General features: G+C 36.5%; 1 protein-coding gene across 2 annotated transcripts in view; it reads right to left on the bottom strand.

Moving 5' to 3' along the window:
• Window positions 1–24389, bottom strand: part of CUNH5orf34 (chromosome unknown C5orf34 homolog) — a 25472-nt gene extending 1083 nt beyond the window's left edge. The window contains exons 1-12 of one of the 2 annotated variants that reach the window (XM_032281345.1): window positions 23974–24389; window positions 21554–21785; window positions 21001–21090; window positions 18487–19133; window positions 15937–16032; window positions 14094–14217; window positions 7810–7901; window positions 6849–6918; window positions 5759–5929; window positions 5248–5342; window positions 4040–4138; window positions 852–892 (exon numbers count right to left, since the gene is read on the bottom strand). In XM_032281345.1, the coding sequence (XP_032137236.1) occupies window positions 852–892; window positions 4040–4138; window positions 5248–5342; window positions 5759–5929; window positions 6849–6918; window positions 7810–7901; window positions 14094–14217; window positions 15937–16032; window positions 18487–19133; window positions 21001–21090; window positions 21554–21748 (1720 nt within the window). In that variant the 5' untranslated portion in view covers window positions 21749–21785; window positions 23974–24389. Of the gene's footprint in view, window positions 1–851; window positions 893–4039; window positions 4139–5247; window positions 5343–5758; window positions 5930–6848; window positions 6919–7809; window positions 7902–14093; window positions 14218–15936; window positions 16033–18486; window positions 19134–20547; window positions 20667–21000; window positions 21092–21553; window positions 21786–23973 lie in introns of those variants that run through there. The other variant, XM_032281352.1, reaches the window with a different exon arrangement.

Below are 24389 nucleotides of genomic sequence, written 5' to 3'. Positions count from 1 at the left end.
CCTTTTTTTTTTTTTTTTTTTTTTTGAGATGGAGCCTTGCTGCTCTGTTGCCCAGGCTGGAGTGCAGTGGCACAATCTTGGCTTACTGCAACCTCTGCCTCCCAGGTTCAAGTGATCCTCCTGCCTTATTCCCCCTAGTATCTGGGATTACAGGCACGCACCACCATGCCCAGCTAATTTTTGTATTTTTAATAGAGATGGAGTTTCGCCATGCTGGCCTGGCTGGTCTGGAACTCCTGACCTCAGGTGATCCACCTGCCTTGGCCTCCTAAAGTGCTGGGATTATAGGTGTGAGCCACTGCGCCTGTCTAGTAACATTTCTTTATGTGAAGAAATGATATGGGAATTAAAAAAAGAGTAGGGATGATAGGATTATAAGGAATCTGTGTAGTGTCTATTTTTAATTTAAAAAGATTTAGAGTGAAAAGCCTGTTCTTCACTATAGAACTTATTATCTGAGTAAGATTAGAGAAAAATCACAGGAGAAAACAAATTTAGATGAATTGGGTGAGAATGTACAGAACGAACGATTTCATTTTTAAAAAAAGAGGTCTTAAACAGCTATAATTTAGAATATAATTATGTAAGTGAAAAAGTCCCCAAAGGCGACCTTAACCCTAATTCGCTATTCTTTGCTCAATTTAAATTCAAAGAAAAGTATAAATGTTAACATGCTATACCTTCTGTAGACAAGATACATCTGAAATTACAATCTTAAGTATTTGCTGATTCAATAAAGCTCAGGAATATATTAAGTATAGATTAATATTCACAAAGTACTGAAGTCATGAATTAAGCCTAGAATGAAAGAGAGTAATCATGTAGGACAGTGCATTCTGTTTAAAGGATACGGTTAAACTTCTGTATTTTTTCAAGTTCAGAAGCAACAGACCTGTGCAAGAAAAAAAAAAAAGTTCATACAGTTGTCTGATTCTTTTATATTCATAGTTCACATAAGCATACCTGACTTTTTTTTCATAAAGGTTAGAATTTTAAACAGAAGAATGCAGAAGAATTCTCCTTATATTACCTTTATGTAGTAACAGATAAACTTGACTCAACTGATACTGAGTGCCTTTAAAGGTAAGTGAATAAAAGTCTATCCCTTGTAAATCCACGTCGAGGAATTTGTATACCAAATTTTGACGTTTGAGGATAACTGGCCTTCCTTCTTAGTACTAACCTGGCATACATTCTACTTTCCTCCCTAAAGTTTACTAAAACTTTTAAAAACCTATTAAAATCCCATTCCTGAGGCCGGGCATGGTGGCTCATGCCTGTAATCCCAGCACTTTAGGAGGCAAAGGTGGGCAGATCACCTGAGGTCAGGAGTTTGAGACCAGCCTGGTCAACATGGTGAAAACCCATCTCTACTAAAAATACAAAAATTAGCCAGGCGTGGTGGCAGGCACCTGTAATTCCAATTAATCAGGAGGCTGAGGCAGGAGAATCGCTTGAACCTGGGAGGTGGAGGTTGCAGTGAGCCAAGATTGCACCACTGCACTCCAGCCTGGGCAACAAGAGCAAAACTCCATCGCCAAGAAAAAAAAAAAAAAAAAAATCCCATTCCTTCTGTGAAAGAAGTGTTCTCTCCTTCCTTGAATTCCTATAACATTATATTAATCACATATTTATTTTTAATATCGTCTCTTTAACAATTTAACTTCCTGCTCTTCTTACCTAGATTGTTTCTCTCAGAAAGTATTTTTTATTTTTCTGTACTTGTGCATATATTAAGGCCTCATTTATATGGAATTCTTTGGGAATGGATGGTATGGGAGATCCAAGTTTTTAAATAGTTGAATTATGTGTCAAAACAACTATTTTGTATTAAATTCCTTTTGGAATAGACTACCTACTTATTTCATTGTTTTCTTAAGCTCAAAAGATTAACATGCGAACATTAGCTCTTACCATAGTCTATAGAAAGATACTGGGGCAACTGGTATGCAGTGGAGAGCTGAATATATATACAATTCCAGCAGAACCCCTAAATGTGTGTTCTTTATCATTTTTCTTATCAAGTTAGAATGAAATACGAGCAATAGCAAACAACTAACTGTAACTTGACTAGTTCTCTGCAAAATTAATGTAGACATTGGTCTAAAACATTCAAGTCACTATAAAAATCTTCACACTTCATAGTAGGGTATGTGACTTGTCTGCTTTACTGGCTTTACTACAACAGATCACATGCACCTCCTTGTCAGCTTCTACTCTTTTCCCTTGTACTCCAGCCTATGGAGGGAGAATGAAAAGAAATATTTCATTGTTTTAAACATCTGTGGCAAAGAACTTGGGTACAACTTACTCCAACAGCTTGCTGATTCTTCATCATTGCAAAATATCTTTTTTAACCGAAGACACGTTCTTCTGGTTGTAAGAAACGATACAACCTTTAATGTTGCTCACGTAATGAACCAACTTCTTATGAAACATGTACTATTTGTTGACTAAAAAGTTGAATTAATAAACTAATAATGAAGGGTGTGGTGGAAAAAAAATATTAGAATATAACTTAGGTAGCTTTTTATTGTACAGTCGTGTATTTTCCTTCAACCTACCCTCTTTGATAAGAAAAACCAAAGTGGAGATACCTGAGGCTTTACCAGGGGAATAGAGCTCAATTTCCTCAATTTCCTTACTTTGCCTCTGGTGTTCCTAGTTGCTTTCACCTTTAGCTGCTATCACCAATCTCTACTTGTAGTTTTTAGTGTGTATTGATAGATTCTTCTCAGCTTTCATATAAAAAGGCTGATGATATTTTACAAATTGCCAGGTAAGCAATGGAGAAGTGACCAGTTTTGTAGACATGCACAATTTCCCTTCCATCACAATTGTATTTTGCTAGTTACTTTAGCAACTTTTCTGCTTCCAAACAGGCTATGGCTAAAGGATAAGGGATCTGCAAAGCTGAATCCTTAGATACTTGAGATATTCAAATAACACTTACTGATCTGATTTGTTCTAAGAAATGACTTAGGAAAAGCTAAAAAAAATTGGCTAATGTTTTCATTTTGTTTCACTACACTATGCTAGGTCACCTCACAAAACTTACTTTAAAAGCTTCCTAAATTGTTCCTGGTCTCCTTGTCTTCCAATATATTCAGGTTAGACTCTCAGTGACACTAATCCTCTAATGACCTTTCTTCATATCATTTTTCCATTTAGGACCTTCTAATTCCATTCTATTTATTATAAGATCGATTTATTTATTTATTATAACTTCTATTTATTATAAGATCCATTCCTAGCCCTCAAAACTCACACTATACACTAATAGAGAGCATATGTTCCATAAAAACTATCTTCCATTTCCACAGGCTAAAATATCCTTTTTACTTCTGCCCTTATTTCCTTCCTAAAATGTCTTATATTTTCCCTAAAAGTTGCTTTGAAGCTCAGTTCTAGTACCCTGCACACTGAAAAGCATACAGGAGGGACTAAAATACTTGCTTTATTTGATCTGCCAATTAATTTTGGGGAAGTAACTAATATGACAAATTATTTAAAAATCAATTTTTTTCTGAAAGCCCATGTTATTAAACATTTTATTTCCTTTAACATTACTAAAAATTTAAGAATCCCCTTTAAATTTTTCCATAAAGTTTTCAGGATGAATTTGTCACATAAAAAGAGACACTCATTTTTATGTTGTTTTCAGTGCAAAGTTTTCTTACCTTCAGATGAAATAGAATATGATGAAATGTAATAAATTAGATGTTTAATTAGAAATACATTTTCTTCAAGCTTAGGCTACCAAAAATACTTTAGGAGTTAATCATATTCAAAACTAAGAAAGTTTTTTTGGGAAAAAAGTCTCAGTTTACCGTTTGACGCTTTAATTTTTTAAAAGCATTAGCTTTTCTAAACATATTAAGTTTAAAAGAAAAACACCAATTTTCTTGGAGAACACAAGATGACAAATGAATGGGGATCTCTCTAGACTATTCTGATAAAAGTCTCAGTTTACCATTTGACACTTTAATTTTTTTAAAGTATTAGTTCTTCTAAACAGATTAAGTTTAAAAGAAAATACCAATTTTCTTGGAGAACAGAAGATGACGAATGAATGGGCATCTCTCTGGGACTAGTCTGGGTCAGTCTCCTGCACCATGATGTTACTGTTGTCACATACCTAAAGTGAATACGTTAAAGGAAATACTTAAAAAAATGAACTTGAATACATTATAAAACTATACAAAAATTTAAAAATCATTAAGAAAATTTGGGAAAAAGAGCATAAAGAAAAAAATATTAAAGTGAAGCATTTACTGGGCAATTTTCAAAATTTTTTCACTGGTCATAGAAAAGCCAAGTTTTTTCCATTATTCATCAAGAGTAAAACAATTTACTTATATTTGTGATTAATAAGAATGACATTTAAGAAACAAAGGTGATATTTGGATTTCATTTAAAGTTCAATTCAAATGTTCTAATTCTTTTAGTTTCTCAAAGTAAAATGCATTCCATTAAATTTTATCAGAAAATGTCAACAAATAAAACTGAGTATTTGCTTATTAAAATTTAAACCAAAAAACACCTGCTAATGCATACACACATATGCTTATGCTCATATGTATGTGTAATTATATATAACTATCTAAAACAGTATCAAGCTTAATAAAATGAATAATCTAAAATGATTGGCTAAATCAATAGAAATGAACATAATGAAACCTCGTCTCTATTAAAAATACAAAAAGTTAGCTGTGCGTGGTGGCGTGCCTGTGGTCCCAGCTACTTAGGAAGCTAAGGCAGGACAATCGCTTCAACCTGGGAGGCAGAGGTTGCAGTGAGCCAAGATTGTGCCACTGTACTCCAGCCTGGTGACAGAGTGAGACTCCATAAAAAAAAAAAAAAAAAAATATATATATATATATATATATATACACACACACACACAATTTTAGTTATTCGTGGTTACAAACTTTATTTCAAATTGGTTAGAGGATTAGTTAATTGTTAACATAGCTGACCTCCACAGCAAGTCAGTATGTCTGTAACACATTTCATTTTGAAAAGTTACTTGAATACAAATGAAATGATTAAAGCTGACTTCATCTATTTAGTTATGCTAAACACCAGTACAACTATCAACTATGAAACTATTGAAATGCCTTCATTATTATCCACATGGAAAAACTAAGAATATATACTGTATAACATTTAAATAATGTTTATAGCTTCTTCTCTGTCAGTTAAAAGTAAAACATAAAAATAATTTTAAAAATTGCTTTTCAGTACCTTTCATATGGTCCAGGGTGTTCAACTTGAATTAACTGATCTTGTCCATCAGGAAAAGTTAACTTACACCAACTTAAGTTAAGACCTTGATTTGCCTTAAGAAGCAAAGTAGAAACATAAGTTTATCAATTTGGAACTGAAAACAGAAACATAAACAACCTATTCTAACTTCATTATTAACTTTAAAAAATAAGTAGAGGAATCATTAAAGATGCAACAATTTAAATGTTGTTTACATGAGATATGGGTGTTATTTAACCACCACTCATATAGGTAATTATCAAAGCAAATGAAATACTAATTGCTCTCTCTATCATCAGTTATCTTTATAAAAATGACTATTTGTCAAATCATTCTAATTTTCGCTAGGAAATCCAAAGAGATCAGTGAAGCTTCTTGACAGATTTTATATTTCAAAAAATGAACTGAAATAGTGTGGTACTTTATTTTCTTTCTTCTATTTTCTACAGATAACCAATAAAAAATAGATTTCAGTCTGAAGTATACCCACCTGTCCCTTCTCAATAGGAGAGCTGAAATTCCAATTTAGGGTTAGAGTAATGCCATCTAAAAAGATAGCATGTACTCTGTCATCAGAGTAGGCAAGAAATCTTCCCACGCTGGGTATGAGTGTCTCTTTCAAAAGCAAAGGGAGTATATTGCAATCATTTATTCCAGGTACCTAAAACCAAGTAAATAAAAATAGCAGGAAATAGAGTTATCTATGAATAAGGTTTAAGTGAATATTAATGACCCTCAGGCAATTTTAGATTCTTATTCAGAAGTCAAATATTGTAAAATCCTTATATTTTAACTGTTTCATAAATGGATACCCAAAACAGTCTTTTTTCAAGCAGATTCAGTTCTAATATCTTTGTAAAGTCACTGTTCTGCTCTGAACTTTATATCCGATAGAGATAAAAATTAGGAACCTATAGATTTGTCATTAAATAATATAGATACAGAAATCAAGGTCTGAGAATCATTTCCTCTAAATCAGCATTAAGGAATTTATTTTTACAGTTATGAACACATAGAACACTATAATATGGTTTATAATGACTGATGTTTTTACATATTTCAAATCCAATCAGTTCCCCTATCCTTTTCTCTTCATCAAAAACAAAAACCATATACAATAAAACTGTAACATAAAATTCTGAACTTTCAGTGTTTGTCTACTAGGTAAGTATTTTTCTGAATAAACCAATATTAATGTTACAAAGAATTTCTCATATGACTTAAAGGAAAGCTGTTTGAATTCAGAAGTATGGATACAAACAGTAGAACAATTTTGAAATATCTTGAGTTTCATTCTTGTTGCCCAGGCTGGAGTGCAATGGAGCAATCTCAGCTCACCACAACCTTCGCCTCCCAGGTTCAAGCAATTCTCCTGCCTCAGCCTTCCAAGTAGCTGGGATTACAGGCATGTGCTAATTTTGTATTTTTAGTGGAGATGGCGTTTCTCCATCTTGGTCACGCTGGTCTTGAACTCCCGATCTCAGGTGATCCGCCTGCCTTGGCCTCCCAAAGTGCTCAGATTACAGGTGTGAGCCACCATGCCTGGCCAATCTCTTGCTTTTAAAATAATTTTAACATACCATTTTCCAGCAGCATATATGATAATTATGGCTTAAAGAAAGTCTCATTGTCACACAATGTTGAAGAATTCTGTGAACATGAAAAATACTACTTAAACATTTGCAAATGACATTTTCCAATTCTAGCAACCCATTTTCACTGCCATAAAACATTTTAGATGATCAGTTAATCATTTCCACTGAAATGTGTTGGGAACTCTTTTTTTCCAGAAATCCTTAAGCCCCTAGAAGGGAACTACTGTGCTAATCTTACCTATGGTAAGGCTATTCTCTAATTTTTAGCAATGAAATGATTCCATGGACAGAATTTTCAGGAACTCCTTTTTAAAAGGTGATACATTCGCAGTGCCTAGAAGGTTTCACATAGCCTAAAAATGGTAGGGATATAAATCAACTATCCCTCGGAAATAAAATTACAAAATATGCTTCTTCAAATCTATTTTGGAAATTGCTTGTACATAAATTTATGAAAAGAAATAATGTAATACAACAATCCACTTACATTCTTCTGGGTGCCACAGACTGAGAGAATTTTAAAAATACATGAACCAAAGAACCAACCTATGCTTAATCATTACTACACTCTCAGAAATCTATTACTTGGAAGATAATAAAGAAGTATAAAAATTTTAAATGTACCATCAAATCTCTAACTTGATTTCAAGGAACAATAACAATGCCACACTTATCCAGAGAAAGGGCACTTACTTCCTCTCAGCACTTGCTCACCATATATGGATATTTCTCCATACTTAAATTACAAAGCCTGAAGTACTCTTTAATAAATGACATAAAAATTACCTTATTTTATAACTATGAGACCAAAAACGTTGACAAATTTTACCAAAGGCATATATTTCCATTGTACCTGCCAATTCTTAACCTTACCCTTAATCACAAGAAAATGTGCCACAATGTTTAGATACATAACATTTGATTCAATAGAATAGGAAGAACTTACCTTGTTGCCTGTTTAATTAGAGAACAGACAGAGAACGGACTTCCTGGTCTGTCTGGAGGAAGGTTATTTACTGAGTAAGTTTTCTCTTTTCTCTGAAATTAGTTAAAATGAAAAATCTCATTAATAATAAATTTTGGCCTTTATTACTTAGCTGTTTTTCCTTGAAATGTTTTTATAATAGTGACAAGATGAGTAGTTATTTTAACAAACTAAATCCCATAAAACCTGTATGTATGTATGTATGTATGTATGTAGGGGTGTGTGTGTGTGTGTGTGTGTGTGTGTGTGTAATTTTTTTTTTTGAGACAGAGTCTCACTCTGTTGCCCAGGCTGGAGTGCAGTGGCATGATCTCAGCTCACTGCATCCTCCACCTCCCAGGTCAAGCAATTCCCCTGCCGCAGCCTTCGCAGTAGCTGGGACTACAGGCACGTGCTGCCACACCTGGCTAATTTTTGTATTTTTAGTAGAGACAAGGTTTCACCATGTTGGCCAGGATGGTCTTGATGTCCTGACCTTGTGATCTGACCATCTCAGCCTCCCAAAGTGCTGGGATTAGAGGCATGAGCCACTGTGTCAGGCAAAATCTGTACATTTTAAAAGTTATTTTATGAAGCTTTTTCATTTTCCCAGTTTAAAAAAATATAGAATTACTCCTATTCATTCAAAAGTTTTATATATATATATCTTGAAATTAAATATATCTTGATTTCAAGATTTATATTTTAATATATATAAATTTATATTTATATTTATTATATATTATATGTATTTATTATATATATAATATATATTTATATATAATATATAAATATATTTATTTTTATATAAACATATACTATATATATTTATATATATAAACATATACTATATATATTTATATATATAAACATATAAATCTTGAAATTGAGTTTTATATATATACATAACTTTTGAATGAATAGGAGTAATTCTATATACACATATATGTATATATATATATATATATATATTTTTTTTTTTTTTTGAGACAGGGTCTTACTCTGTCTCCCATGCTGGAGTACAGCGGTGCGATTACAGCTTGCTGCAGCCTCTGGCTCAAGCAGTCCTCCCGTCTCAGCATCCTGAGTAGCTGGGACCACAGGCACACGCCACCATGACCAGCTAATTTTTTAAAGTTTTTTGTATAGGTGAGGTCTTACTATATTACTCAGGCTGGTCTCGAACTCCTGAGCTCAAGGATCCCAAAGTGCTGAGATTACAGGCATGAGCCACTGTGCCTGGCCCAAAAGTTACATTCTAATAACTTATAATTTATTTCCCAATTTAAATATTAGGCATATTTACGTGCTAACCAAACTAATTTTCCTACACATTAGCAGGAAATTTACCACAAGCCACCCCTTTCCCTTAAGACAAAAAGAAATAGCTATACAGATTAAAAAAAAAAAAGCATTTTAATTGAATGAATATACCATTTTGCTACATTAATGGAAGAACTATTGCTATAGTTTTTGGAAGTAAAAATTATTTATGGGCTGAGATTATTGAAATTTGAAAATAAAAATATTTTAAAATTCTTTCTAAATTTCCTCTTCTTTAGACTTGCTAGTGTTTCCCAGGACTCTGTCTCCAAACTTCTCTTCTGACTTCTTGATTTCTTTCTAGGTAATCCCAAAAGAGTCCAAAGCTGGCCAGGCGCGGTGGCTCAAGCCTGTAATCTCAGCACTTTGGGAGGCCGAGGTGGGTGGATCACGAGGTCAAGAGATCGAGACCATCCTGGTCAACATGGTGAAACCCCGTCTCTACTAAAAATACAAGACATTAGCTGGGCATGGTGGCGCGTGCCTGTAATCCCAGCTACTCAGGAGGCTGAGACAGGAGAATTGCCTGAACCCAGGAGGCGGAGGTTGCGGTGAGCCGAGATCGCGCCATTGCACTCCAGCCTGGGTAACAAGAGCGAAACTCCGTCTCAAAAAAAAAAAAAAAAGAGTCCAAAGCTGTGTTCACATTAAATTACATAATAGCAACAGCTAACATTTATGGAGCAGATACTATGTGCTAGGCACTATCCTACCTACTTTACATGGATTATCTCATTTATTCCTCAAAATAATACTGAAATAACTATTGATGCTTGTGTTTTAGATGAGAAAACTGAGACTGAGGGCTAAGAAACAGGAGAGATCTGATTTAAACCACCAAAAGAGTGCAGCTCATACTCTTTACCATTAGGGGAAGAAGATGGTCTTCAAAGTCAGACAGATGTGGATTCAAATCGCAGGTCTGCCTCTTACCAACTATAATTATGGGCAGGCTATACAACCTTGTGTAAGCCTCAGTGCCTGCAGCCTGTGAAATGGAGATTCTGCCTACCATCCAGACTGATCTGAGGATTAATGATATAATACACATATAAAGTACCTGGGGCAGAATTTAGCATATAATAGGTACCAAAAAAAGTCTCTGTCCTTTTATCCTGGTCTATAGACCTGGCTGTCTAAATCTCTATTGGGCTTCTCTTTTGGATATCACAACAGACATCTCAACATAACCATGTTAAAACTTGAATTAGCCTCATTTAAAAATTTTCACTTTCACTTTCTCTATGCTGTATTTACCTTTGGTATATCATTTATCATATGTTGTCTCCTCTACCTAAAACTCAGTTCCCTCTTCCAGCACCTCCCTTTGCCTGGCTAACACCTATTTCTCCTTCAGTCTCAGGGAAAACATTGCAGAGGTTCCAGAGACTAGGAGAAATCCCCTAGTCATGCCCACAAGCACAGTTCCCTCTGATCTTGCCTTTTGGTCCTAATTACAATTTCAGTTTAATAATTTTTTACTTAATGTCTGTTTTCCCTGTTAGAATGAAGCTCCATGAAGGAAGGGGCTGTGTCCGTTTTGCTCATGTCTATATCTTCATCATTTATTAGCAGAGTGCTTAGCACATGGGAGGCACTCAAAATACCATATTTTAATTATTTATGTCTTTGTTTACTGGATATTGAGTTCCTTCTGGGTTCTTATTTCCACAACCCTATTTCATCAACTCTAAAATGCTTATTTTTTACAATTTAACCTCCCTGAAATCTGGATCCATCTTACAATTAAAAGTGAGTGTCTTATAATCTATTAGGGTAGGTGGGGTTGAGATATAGTTGAATTTTAATCATCTCAAATTCTTCTTTGACATCTCATGGTAAGCTCAAAAGAAAAAAAAAGCCATCATCAAAAAAATTTAGATTTGATAAAAATTTTGGTTTCACACAGTACCTGGCACCACCATCTGGCATCCCTTTCAACTCCTTCCTCATCCTCAATGTCTAGTCAGGAATCAGTTCTAACTCCTTAATATTTCTTATGTCTCCTTAATATTTATTTCCATTTTTCCTGCTACTGCCTGGCCTTCACTTGAACTACTATACATGTGTTCTAACTGGTTCTACAGCTTCAAGTTTCACCTCTTTCCCACCCAGGTCATCTTCCTCTGAAATAATCTAACATAAGTTTGATGATGTCATTTGCCTACTTGAAATCCTTCACTGGTTCCTCAAACGCAGTGAGGTTTCTCAGCTCCAGTTATGAGCTGGCCAACTTAGTGATCTGGCCTCTTCTTTGGACATGCCCGACAGCATCCCATCTATGTTTTAATCTACCAAGCTACAACATTTTCACTTCCTTCAACACTCCACACTCACCCCAGGCTCTTGTGTCCAGTTAGGTGCTATTCATAAACTGTTCTAAGAACCAGCAACAATAATGTGTTGAATAAGATAGGGCTTAGCTCTAGTGTGGCTGACAGTGAACAAACATACATCAATAAGAAATGTCACCCAGTATTCAGTGCTATGAAGAAAAAAGGTGAGGATGTCATGATAGGGAGTGTCATGGGTAGCTCCTTTAATTTGAATAGTCAGGAAAAACCTCTGTGAGGAAGTGACATTTAGATAGAAATCTGGGTGACAAGAACCCAGCCATGAAAAGAGAAAGTAAATTGTTCCCTTAGCTATATGCTCCTCCTACCTCCATCTGTCTTTTGTAGAACTCCTCCTTTGGAATTATAGATCCTAGCTTAGCCAAGTTTTCCTTCAGGAGTTGTTTGGTTCTGGAACCTCAAACACTGGGTCAGGTGCCCTTTATTATGAGATCCCAAAGCACCAAGTTCTTTTTTTTTTTTGAGATAGAGTTTTGCTCTTGTTGCCCAGGCTGGAGTGCAATGGCACAATCTTGGCTCACTGCAACCTCCACCTCCTGGGTTCAAGTGATTCTCCTGCCTCAGTCTCCCAAGTAGCTGGGATTATAGGCATGGGCCACCAAGCCTGGCTAATTTTTGAATTTTTAGTAGAGATGGGGTGTCTCCATGTTGGTCAGGCTGGAGTTGAACTTGTGATCTGCCTGCCTCAGCCTCCCAAAGTGCTGGGATTACAGGCATGAGCCACTGTGCCTGGCCTCCAAGTTCTTATCTCTATTGAAGCACTTACACTGTGAATATCTGCCAATCTTCCTATTTCAATTTTTATTTACACAATGAATTTCTTGTTAAAAAAAAGTTTAAAAAGTATGAAAATTAGTCCTGACTGCTCCTCCCTCACAAAATCCCATACTCCTTCCCAAACGTAACTATTTCAGTGTGTATTTGCCCAGATCCTTTCTTGTGCTTGTGCATGTGTGTTACAGTACTATATAGGTATGGGGTTTATTTTTTGTTCTTTAAACAAAAGATATCACTGTACGTGTTCTGGCACAACTTTCTTTTTTCACTCAAAAATATCTTTGAGATCTTCCAGAATCTATTTCTCTATGCATCTACAGCTTCCTCATTCTTTTCTTTCTCTCTTTCCCTTTCTTTTCTTTCCTTCTCTCTCTCTCTCTCTCTCTTTCTCTCTTTCTTTCTTTCAGATGGAGTCTCACTTTGTCACCCAGGCTGTAGTGCACTGGCTGGAGTTCAGTGGCGCGATCTCGGCTGACTGCAACCTCTGCACCCCAGGTTCAAGCGATTCTCCTGCCTCAGCCTCCTGAGTAGCTGGGATTACAGGTGCCTGCCACCTCACCCAGCTCATTTTGTTTTTAGTAGCTCCAGGAAGATACACTCCTTTTATCTTTCAATTCTGCAAACCCTCTGATATATAGCAGCCAGCAATGTGACTATGCATACCTACTCTATTTGCTTGCTCACTTGACTGTCTGGTGCACTATATACACACACATATACCCACATATACATATACATGTTACTGGGCACACTTGTATCTCATTTACTTGTTTGTCTCCGACTGAACACAAGACTTTGAACCCTTGAGGGCAGGCACTCTTTTTCATCTTCATCCCTCCCAGTGCATACCAGAGTGCCTGCCAAAGCGTTACTGTTCAATTAATATTTATTTACTAAATACTTTCCTAGAAATAGACCCCAGTTGGGAATCTGTTCCAATATATACTGAAGTATTTATGAATAAAACAATATTCGGTTGGGATTTACTTAAAAATAAACAGGGCATGGAGGGGGCAGTAGGAAGTATAAATGAACAAGATGGGTGATGGATACTTAGGGGTCCATTATATTTGTCTACTTTTGTATATGTTTGAAATTTCCATAGTTAAAAAAAAATCTCAATTTTTAACTCTACTCCCTAAGGATTCTGATAATCTGATTAGTATTTAAATACTCCACTCTGTAGTGAAGAGAGAAAACATACTTATTTTGTACAAGCATGCAAAGCAGTGTGATACTACAGTGATTGCTATGAAAGGGTGGATGTAAAATATCAGAGTGGTAATAAGCAAATTAAAACTCATTAACAAAATATTGACATTATTAAGACTATGGTCTAGTAATTATACCATGTTATGTTTCACTGTTTTCGACAACAGAGAACAATCTTGTTCAACTGTCTAGTTATATATAAAGATTTAGAAGTAAAGAGGTGCTTAAAATACACAAACAATTATATGGTAGGGAAAAAAGAATGTGCTTTTGCTTTTTAATGCACAAATACTAATTCAAAGTAGTATATTAACTCAAAGTAATCCTTCTGGTTTCAGCATTGTCCATTTGATAATGTCTATGACAAAACAAAGTTTCTGATTTAAGCATGAACTGGTTAGGCAAACAGATATAGCAGGTGAAAATACAGTAAAAACAAGGTGGTTAATTACTGTGTCAATGCCTGCAGTAAGATTATATTAATTCTCCCGATGAGAGTAGGAAGCAATGTTATATAATAACCAAATTTCCCATATATATTGGAAATTATTTATAAAGAGCTATACACCAAAAAACTTCTTGAGTTCATTGTTGGCTTACCTCGTCTGATCCTTCTTGAATGGAATAATACGTAAAATAATTCCCAAAATAAGCCCCTTCTGATCTGAAAACAGATCCATCTCCAGGATAAATCTCTATTGAGTTCATATTTTGATGGGTAAGTCTAAGAAAGAGAAATAACCATTAAAATTTTTTTCTACTTGGGATTAAAACATGCATGAAGATAGTCATCAAAAAACAATAAAAACAAAACCTAAGCAAAGCAGCACAGTCTTTTTGCCTGTACAGTGAAGCAGATAATTTCATATTCTGAACCCAACCAGCTAAATTAACTCTTTCACAGAAAGATAAATGGAATTGGTTTATGCATTTATTTCAACAACTAAACTCAGAGCTTCTGGAATTCAGGCATTTTGTCTTATCTGATATCCCCACTGCCAATCATAAGGATGGCATGAAAGAGTCACCAAAGCAATGTCTATTGCAAATGAGTTAAATATAACATTTCCAGAGCTTGAAAATAGATTAAAACTAGTGGAACCAATACTTTATGGATAAGATTAGTCATCAGTACAAGAGGCTATCCCTAAGAAAAGGTAGCTGTCCCTGCAGCAGCCAGGTACAAACAAGGCATTGGGTATATACCACATAGAAACTTAAGCCAAGTTAATTTTATTAACATACATGTTAGCATATGTTATCAGAAGGAACAGGTCTTCACATAGGAAAAGGGAGAGCCCGCTCACTCTCCAAAAATTTAGCAGTGCTCTTCTGGCATTATTCATGGAAGTGAAATTGTCAATCTGGCTAACTCTAGTATTCTAGTCAGTAGAAGTGTATCCTTTGTTGTGGGGGAGGGATAATTCAGTGGAATAGTGCTGGTAGAGCAGCCGTTCAATGAGTATTTGCTTTGCGAATGAAGGCCAAAATCTCTCTTAGGTGATCTAACTTCTCTAATACTGTAATCCGGGGAGCGTACTCAGCTCCCTCCCAGTTCTGAAGAGGTTCTTATCCTCACTAACCTAGAAGAATGGGGAAAGGGGCCCTGGAGGTGAGGTGAGTTTGCCTTTCGTGGACCCAGAGTTTTTGCAGAAAAGCCGTTTATTAGACAAGAGAGACAGAGAGAAAAGCAGCTCCCATGCTGTTGTGGGTGGGGACCCAGAGAAGGAATCCATTTGGTAAGGAGCAGCTGAATTTTAACCCTTGTTATTCCCCCCATTCATGTTCTCATCCAATGAGAGTAGTTCTTTCAAACTTCCTCTGGAGTGATTGATCTTTGACTCTGATACCGGATTGGCTATTTGGTCCACAAGTCTGAGTTATAGAGCCCTCTCCTCCCAGAACTTTCAGTGGTGTTTTCGGGGGACAAAGGAACCTACCTGGCTTTCCCCACCTAGATCTGGTAGAAACCCAGACAAAAGAACTTTACATTTGAAACCCCTCTGGTTCCCGGATGGAGGCCTGGAGCCTGGGAAACTCCTGCCTTTGAAACCACACCCCTTGAGGATGGGAAGAGAAGTTCCTCAATGCCATGCTCAAGCAATCCTGTTTTGACTAATTCAAACAACGTGATCCTCCAATGCTTGGAAGGGGTGACCTAAATAACTGATATAAGTATTACATTCACTAGCAAAACTGAACCCTCACTGGCTTTGGAGGTACCACATATAAAAATGGTTAATATGAGTGAGTCACAAGACCTCCGTGTGCACTAATAACATTAGTTTTGAGACTTGTCAAATTCAGGACCAAACACAGGAGCACAGTTGGTCCAGCAGAACTGTGTCCTCTTCTGAGAGTCTGTCTACAGCTAGTCCCACCTTCTCTGTGACATCAATAAACAGCTCTAAGTCCAACACAGGAGGCAACACAAGTGACTTACCTATATGTAACACCTTTGTACCAAACCATTTTCACTAGTTCAGGATAGGAATATTCATCAGATTGTTTCTGTAAAAGTGAATCACAAAAATTCCACCTGTGAAGGATAAAATACAAGCTATTTTTGCTGGTTGCTCAATATAATTGCATTTAGAAGTTAACAAAATAGTGCTACTGTAACAAGATTAATTTCTTGTTTAACTCACTAGATCAAATAAAAATTAATATGAAGGTATATTAATGAAACATAAAAGCAAATCTTTTTCCATGTAATTTTTTCAGTATTTTCAATAATCTCATTATTGAATCTCAGCACAATAACATAAATTAACAGTTTTACTAACATTTAAACTTTAGTCTGGATTAAAACAAAAAAATACTGACATATCTATGGTGGGCCAAGCACTGTGCTACACACACTGTGGATATCATAAGGCCAGTTGCCTCGCCTGGAGCTTGGACACGCCCACTTCTGCACTCAGCACCTAGCCCGCCTTGGAAAACCCCTCTGCACTCAGGACTAAGCTCTGCACTGGGCACCTAGCCCGCCTTAGAAAACCCCTCTGCACTCAACACTAAGCTCTGCACTTGGCACCTAGCCCGCAGTTGGAAAATCCCACCTACCTACCAATAGCAGTCTGCCCCAACCACACCCTGTTTCCCCATAACCAATCAAATGCCTTCACTCCCTATAAAACCCCATGCCCAGAAGAGTCAGGTGTAACTTCCCTGGCCTTTCCCGAGGACCAGGGAACCTCGCACGGGAGCTGAATAAATTGGCATTTAATCTTTTTGTGCTGGCCTCAGTTTCCTCATTTTAAACTCGGCGATAACTCTTACAGATATAACAACCAAAGAAAGTAGATATGGTCCCTGCCCTCAATGAAGATTCCTACAGCAGGGACGTTAAATAGTAAACATTGAGTGTAAAGAAAAGGGAGGTACTGTATGCTATGGAATTGTATAGGACTTAACTTGTTTAGGGTAGTCAAGAAAACCACCTTAAAGAAGTTGGGTTTAAGCTGAAACCTGGAAATGAGCACGAGTTAGCTAGTTGAGAGAGAGAAAGAGAGAGAGCTCCTGAAGAGTAAAGAGTAGGTGAAGTGGTCAAAGAGAGCTTGAACAAGCATTTCAGGGATTGCTAAAGTCCAGCTTATTAAGAATAGAGAAAGCAAGGGCAAGAGTAGTGATAGAGTTGAGGATTACAGATACAGGAAGGGACTAGATCACAAAAGACTTCATAAACTATATTAAGGATAATGGATTTCAACCTAAACATAGCGGTTATTGAAAAATCATTAACTTTGAAGCATAAATCCCTTTTGATGTGTACTCATAATACTCAATTTTCTCATTTTAACCAGATAATCATGACAAGCTAATAGTCATTCCCGTATTTTTGTTTTAAATGACAAATGTATACTCAAGAGATTGCCTGGGATCAAATCTCAATTTTACAAGTACTAGCTGTGTGCCTTTGCTCAAGTTATTTAACATTTCTGTGTCTCAAGTTCCTCTACAATATAGGGATGATATCTTTTTTTTTTTTTTTTTTGAGACGGAGTCTCGCTCTTGTTACCCAGGCTGGAGTGCAATGGCGCAATCTCGGCTCACCGCAACCTCCGCCTCCTGGGTTCAGGCAATTTTCCTGCCTCAGCCTCCTGAGTAGCTGGGATTACAGGCACGCACCACCATGCCCAGCTAATTTTTTTTTGTATTTTTAGTAGAGACGGGGTTTCACCATGTGGACCAGGATGGTCTCGATCTCTTGACCTCGTGATCCACCCGCCTCGGCCTCCCAAAGTGCTGGGATTACAGGCTTGAGCCACCGCGCCCGGCCATGGGATGATATCTTTTTAACTTCATGAGGTTACTTTTAGAATCAAACAGGTAAAGTCCAACAGTTCCTGGCACCTGTTTTGTGTTAGTTATTATCATTATTACCGCACTATTTATTCGAAGTTCATGTTACAAATCTATAATCCTTAGTGGAGGAAAAGGCTTTATATCTAGCCATCCAGAAGCCTCTCGATGTGTACCCCTTTTGAGAACAGACATATTTATAGTCAGTGAACCAAAGACATGGGTAGCCTCTGAAGCTAGGTATGGACAAAAGAACTGTGTCAGATCCACACTCCAGCAAGCAAGGTCACAGGCTCCAGTGAGCAGCAGCAGGTGCTCTCCTATGCCCACAGAGCCCTGTGCAGATACCTGTCCCATCATTTAGCATAGTTTAATAATCTTTTTAGGTACAGCGACCTTCACTAGATTTTAAGTTGCTATAAAACAGGGACTGTGTCTTAGTCATTTCTTCAGTCACTGGACTTATCTAGTGTAGAGTCAGCCTTCTATAAATATTCAATGCATGGACACAGAGTAAGAAACATGAGGAACACATTTGCTAGGGAGATTATTTACTATCAGTTAAAAGCAAAATTTTGGATGAGCTAAATAAACTTTCCTTATGAATGGTATCAGATAAAAAGGAAATTATCCAGGTAAAGGCTGGCTCTGATAAAAGCTTCATGATCAATAGCCATTCTTGCATTACCTGTGCAGGTGTGGGACTGGACAGCTGAGTGACAGGGCCCTAGGAAGAACAGAAATGACTTTTCCTCTTTCCTCTGAAATATCAGAAGCTAAAAATCTACTCTGAGTGATGTGTGCATCAATTTTAGACATATTGCTGATTTTATTATGAAAATGAAGTGCTAAAGACAAAGGATATTTCCATTCCTGTGGACAGGCAGCCACAGACCAGCACTGCTTTACCCATGTGTATACACATGTGTGCTTTGTACCAGGTGAAGGCAGCTCTTCCCTCCCTTCAGTTCCATGTACACAACTCATCTTCTTTAAAGTTTCTTTGGATTTCATGATCTGGCAATGAAGCTCATTTTCTTTATTCTTCAGTCTCTGTCCTGATAAATTTCCATGTGTACAGATTTTGCCAGCTTTTTCAACTAGTTTATCTTTTGGGACTTTATTGTTTGTTTCTGACAACACTGCAGATGAGTCTGGCCTCTGGCTAACTTTACACAAAAAATATACTGTAAATTCATGCTGAGATCTGGGCAGGCAGAGGTAAGCATGACCATCTAAAGATGTTATCTTCACGATGCCACGCTCCATACATATCATGCTACCATCTGTATCAAGATGGGGCCATCTCACTTCTGTGATGTCAATAAAGATATGCTGAAACGAGGGGGAAAAAGATGGTGAGTATTTTCTGTTAACAGTCCAATTTTTCCATACATTTGATATTCAAGTATTGTGTAAGGAAGCTGTTAAATATTCGTGTTTTACTATCTAGAGAGAATTGAAAAATGGAGGGACAGATCTCAGCCTATATATGATTTTCCAGGGAATATTTAAGATGATCTCCCTTAAAAAAAAAAAAAGATGTAAAACACACATACACAAAATGAGAGAAATAATTACATTTAATGTTAAATATATTTTGGTTTTAAATGAACAATGAATCAGAGATAAACAAATTTGCACCCCTCCCCCAACCCTGCAAAAGTTTACTCTGAAAAGGATTAGACATAAGGGAAGACCAGCACTATGATATACCATATTAAAACCAATCATAGCTAAAAAATTGTTTTTAAGTATCAAATAAAAAATAAATAAAAGCAATCATAGCTTAAATGGTATGGGACTAGCATAAAAATTATTGACAGAACAACTCAGAAAATTCAAAAACAAACTCAATCATATCTTAAAATGTTATATGTGATAAGTTTTTCAGAGCAAGGGAGAAAAGAGAAAATTATTTAATAATTGCTACTAGAATTACTGAACAACATTTGGGAAATTCCGTCTTGGAGGGTTACCACATGGACTAAATAAGATAACATGTATAAAGAACCCATCCTGGGTAGTACCTGGCACACCATACACTAAAATAAATTCCAGGAGGCTTAGAGAGGAACATTTTAAAAAGTTTCATTGCTCAAAGAAAAATCGATCCTAATAACAGACTCATAACAAATAACAGTATTGGTTGTGCCTTTTCATATGTTATAAACAGTATATACTACATGAGAGTTTTTTATTAAGTTAATTTTGCCAAGCGTTTAGCATTTCAATTCCATTTATGTAAAACCTTATATTTACACAAACTATTGTCAAGAAAGCTTCCTAAATTTACTATGCTACCTATGTGTATGTTAGGACACTAAATTGAGGGCTATATTTATTGACAGCAAGGCTGAATCCTTTGTAAGGATGGTCATCAGTTAAAGTCCTCTTTTAGAATTAGACTATGTAATAATCCTGCTGCAGCATCAGCAACATGCTAAGCAGTTTCAGTGAATAAAGTGACTCAAAAGATGCAATGGAAAATTACCCTTCTAGACTAAGTTACAACTTAAATTTTTTATGGCTCCTTTGCCACAATATAAAATTACTCAGCCAGCAGGCATCTTGATGGCATAGAAAGGTAGCAGCAGAAAGTAGTTGAGCAATAGAGTTTACAAAGTCAGACAGACTAGGTTCAAATCCTGACTTTGCCACTTAGAAAATCACCATAGACAAATTTGGTAAACTCTCTGAGGCATAATTTCCTTGCCTATAAAAAGAGGCTGCCATCTATCCAATATACCTGTTTTGATTGGATGGACATCCATTTTGATCAGTATGGTGTTATTAAATATTTCCAATATTGTTCATAGTTGTTGGACATAGTAGACACTCAGTAAATGACAGTTGTTATTATTATTACTAAAAGTCCAAATAAAATACTATGTAAGCAAATTAATAAAAGATCATACCCATAGTACACATCTTTACAATATGCATATAAATACCACACATTATTGAAAATGGTCACATAATTTCTTAATTTTGAGACCTCTGAGAATGAAAAAGTCACCAATCTAAAAAATTCTGATTATAATCCTTGGCTACAGAGAAAATGGCAAGGGGATAAACTATGTAACTTCTATGTGTCCTGAAAACTGTCCTGAAAAAGAAAAAAAAGGCCAAACATTAAATTACCTCTTTCTAGTTACTTGTCCTCAAATAATACCAATAAAAATGAAGTTAAAAAAATCACCTTTTTTCTTTCGGAAGGTATGATGTTTTCAGATAAAAAAGGGCAAGTAGCTGAAGAATTTCGAAAATCTAGGGCTCGCTGTAGTTGGTCCTATGGAAAAAAATATAAAATATAATCTTAATGTAAAATGATTTGAAAATCAATTAAAAATGACAGTAAAGTATAATCCATAATACTTATTTTCATATTCTAGCCACGTCAATAATATTTTGGTATTCAAGAGTAGTTTTGGCCAGGCACAGTGGTTCACACCTGTAATTCTGGCACGTTGGGAGGGAGAATTACTTGAGGCCAGGAGTGTAAGACCAGGCTGTACAACATAGCTAGACATTGCTCTACAAAAAATTTAAAAGTTAGCCAAGTGTGGTAGTGCACGCCTGTAGTCCTAGAGTAACTCCCTTGTAAAAGGAGGTTGAGGCAGGAGAATCACTTGAGCCTAGGTGTTCGAGGCTGCAGTGAGCTATGATAGTGCCACTGCACTCCAGCCTGAGTGACAGAGCAAGAACCTGTATCTAAAAAAGAAAAAAGTCATTTTTGTGGTATCTTTACTTACTCTGTAAGTGCTAATGACAAAATGTGTCCTTTGACGAATTCTTTCTGGTTGTTCTAAAGGATGTGCTGAAACAGGAGGTGACTTTTCAAATAAAAATTCAGAGCCACAGGGAGAAAGTTGCAATTTGGAACCATCGACATATTGTACTTGTACTGAATCATCTTCATAAAGTACCATTCGTAGTTCGGCTGCCATTACTATGACAGGTTAAGATGTTTTTCTAAGTCAAAGACTGAATGGAATAGGAAACACAAGAGCATAAATAGTTCTCTTAATGTACAAAAGTTTTATCAAAATAAATGGGTGCATTTTCTAAGAAGAGGACATTAGCATTGCACTTACTTTTGTTGGAAGAAAAGTGATCTTACTAGCTATACTTAAAAGATCTGAAATGAACATTCTTAACAAAATGCCTTAATTAACCCCTAGAAGTTTACTCCAATGGAGGAATATAACCAAGAAGAGAAAACAGCCCCCAAAGTTATAACTGTCTAGAATTTTAATAGCTTCATTTCTACTGACATTTAATTTCTGTAAATTATATGCTCATTATTTAGAAGCTCATAATTTCTAGAAGTTTACTCCAATGCAGGAACATAACCAAGAAGAAATTTAATTTCTATAATTTATATGCTCATTATCTCATTTCAAATTTCAAATAATAAGCAAATTACACCTTTGCAGTAAGAATGCAGCAAATTGTTAGCAATACAAATTCAAAAGGTAGGCAAAAGGTAACTATTAGGCCTACGGAAAAAGAACCCTGAAAAAGAAATCCAAATACCGGCAAATCCTGTCCCCACGCTGGCATTAAGGAAGTAGCTCTTTGTTACTACTGTGCAATTTAATCTCCTATTGTCTTGGATTCATCCTCATTTCACTGCATTCAATTTCTGCTTCTCTACCTCTAAAATACTCTTTCTTCACCTATGCTCTCCATATAGCAGTGACAGAAGGGGAATTAAAGAGTTGGGTTTCATTCACACCTTACCATTCACTAGCTAGCTATAAGCCTCAGGTTGTCCCTCATTTGTAAAATGGGAGTAGTAACAGGATTGTTGTGTGGATTAAATAAGAAAACAAATATGACAGGGACTAGCACTGTGGATGCTGCCTTGCAGGCACTCAGTCCATCTTATGAAATTTTTTAAATCCTTTCTAACACTAACCCTTTCTACATTATCCTCTTCTATTACTCAGATAATTGAATTTTACCTGCCAGAAAAAAATAACTTTCCGTAGGCCACACAGTCTGGCCCTATCTACCTCTCCAAATGTCATCTCTCAACTTTCTACGTCTTCAGGGCACTTTATATACACTGGCATTTTTAATGTTCTTTAAATAAGCTGTTTTCCATCTTAGAATCTTTGCACTGTTCTTTCAGCCTGTCCTGTCTTTTCCTTGGCTCATCACAAGTCTGGTTCTTTACCATCATCAAGGTCTCAGCACAAATGTAACCCCTGCAAGGGCCTAACAACCAACTAAGTTAAAGTTGCTCCCAAACATCTCCCGATCATTTGTCATCTCTCTTCAATTTTTCTCCCACTAGGATATAAACTTAACCAAAGTAGGGACTTTGTCTTACATGCAACAGTGTATCTCTGGCATCCAAAATATTATTAGGCAAATAGTAAGGGCACAATTAATATTTGAATGATGAAAACTAAGTAAATTTTTAAAAAAGTATATTGCTCCTCTTGAATATGCAATTTGAATTAATGGCGTCTCATTGTTAGTAGCCAATATTCTAAAATTTGACTTTGCACTGTGTTTTCCTCCATGCCCCTGTAACAAGTCCTGCTGATTTTCTAAGTCTCTCTTTGGAACCTGGCTCTCTTTACCTCCTTTTCTATTTCAGGCCATGGACTCTCCCCTCAACGCCTGCAACTGTCTGGAATTTCATCTCTTTCCAATCCATCTCTAGTATTGATGTCATGGGTAACTTTCTACAAGTCAGACCATACCAACTGCTTTACATCACTTGTTTATGTACTTATCAAATGGCAATATATATTACAGATATATATACATACCCAGGTATTTCAGGGGAAAAAACGGGTGCCGATACATAGGTGGAAAACATTTCCTGATTCCAATTTGAGGGGAAAAAGTCTATCTCTGCCCAAGTTTTTTTTTTTAATAGCTTTATTGAGGAAGTTTTCTAAGTTTAAATAATCAAGCATACACAACAAACAGTGTAATGTCTAAGGTTCTTGGCACACCACAGGAAAACATAACGCGGCTCCGACCCACACTGCCATGCTCATCTCTACTGTCTAATTCCCTCTTGCGTTCTCACCACTCAGCACATTACGTCAGGGTATGTTGAACACTCAAAGCCACAAGTCTGTTCTTGACATGAATGAGAACCTCATTTTTTTCAAAATGCCATAGTCTCTAGTTACAGAAAGAGCCTTACCAAAACAACCACCAACGTCTTGCACTCACAGCAGTTAGGAGCCGAAAAGTTGTGGAAATGATGCCAGCAACGGTTCCTGGCTTTTATTTGCCAAAATGCTCTGGAAGCAGCAGCGTCGGGGCCTGCCCACGACTGCTTGTCCAGGGATTTCTTGAGTTTGACAAGTTACCAGTAAGTTATATTTCTTGATGAAAGAAAAAAAATCACAACCCTAGAGGAATAAGGTCGCAGGGAGAGTGTTTTGACCAAGACGCCCTCCAGGCAGCAGGAAACCAGAGACAGAGTCAACTGTAACTGCTAAAAACAAAGCGAAAACAAAACGGGAGCGGTTCAAAACTCGCCGCTCCTTCCGAGAGCCGCGTAACAGCTCCGCAACCAGGAAGACCGGAAGTCCCGCCCTCCACTCCCGGGGCTGC

The sequence above is a fragment of the Sapajus apella genome, unplaced genomic scaffold (assembly GCF_009761245.1).
Source record: "Sapajus apella isolate SASKATOON/1434 unplaced genomic scaffold, GSC_monkey_1.0 scaffold1, whole genome shotgun sequence".
Classification (NCBI taxonomy): Eukaryota; Metazoa; Chordata; class Mammalia; order Primates; family Cebidae; genus Sapajus; species Sapajus apella.
Note: the sequence above shows the minus strand (reverse complement) of the source record. Positions and strands in the feature narration are given on the sequence as shown.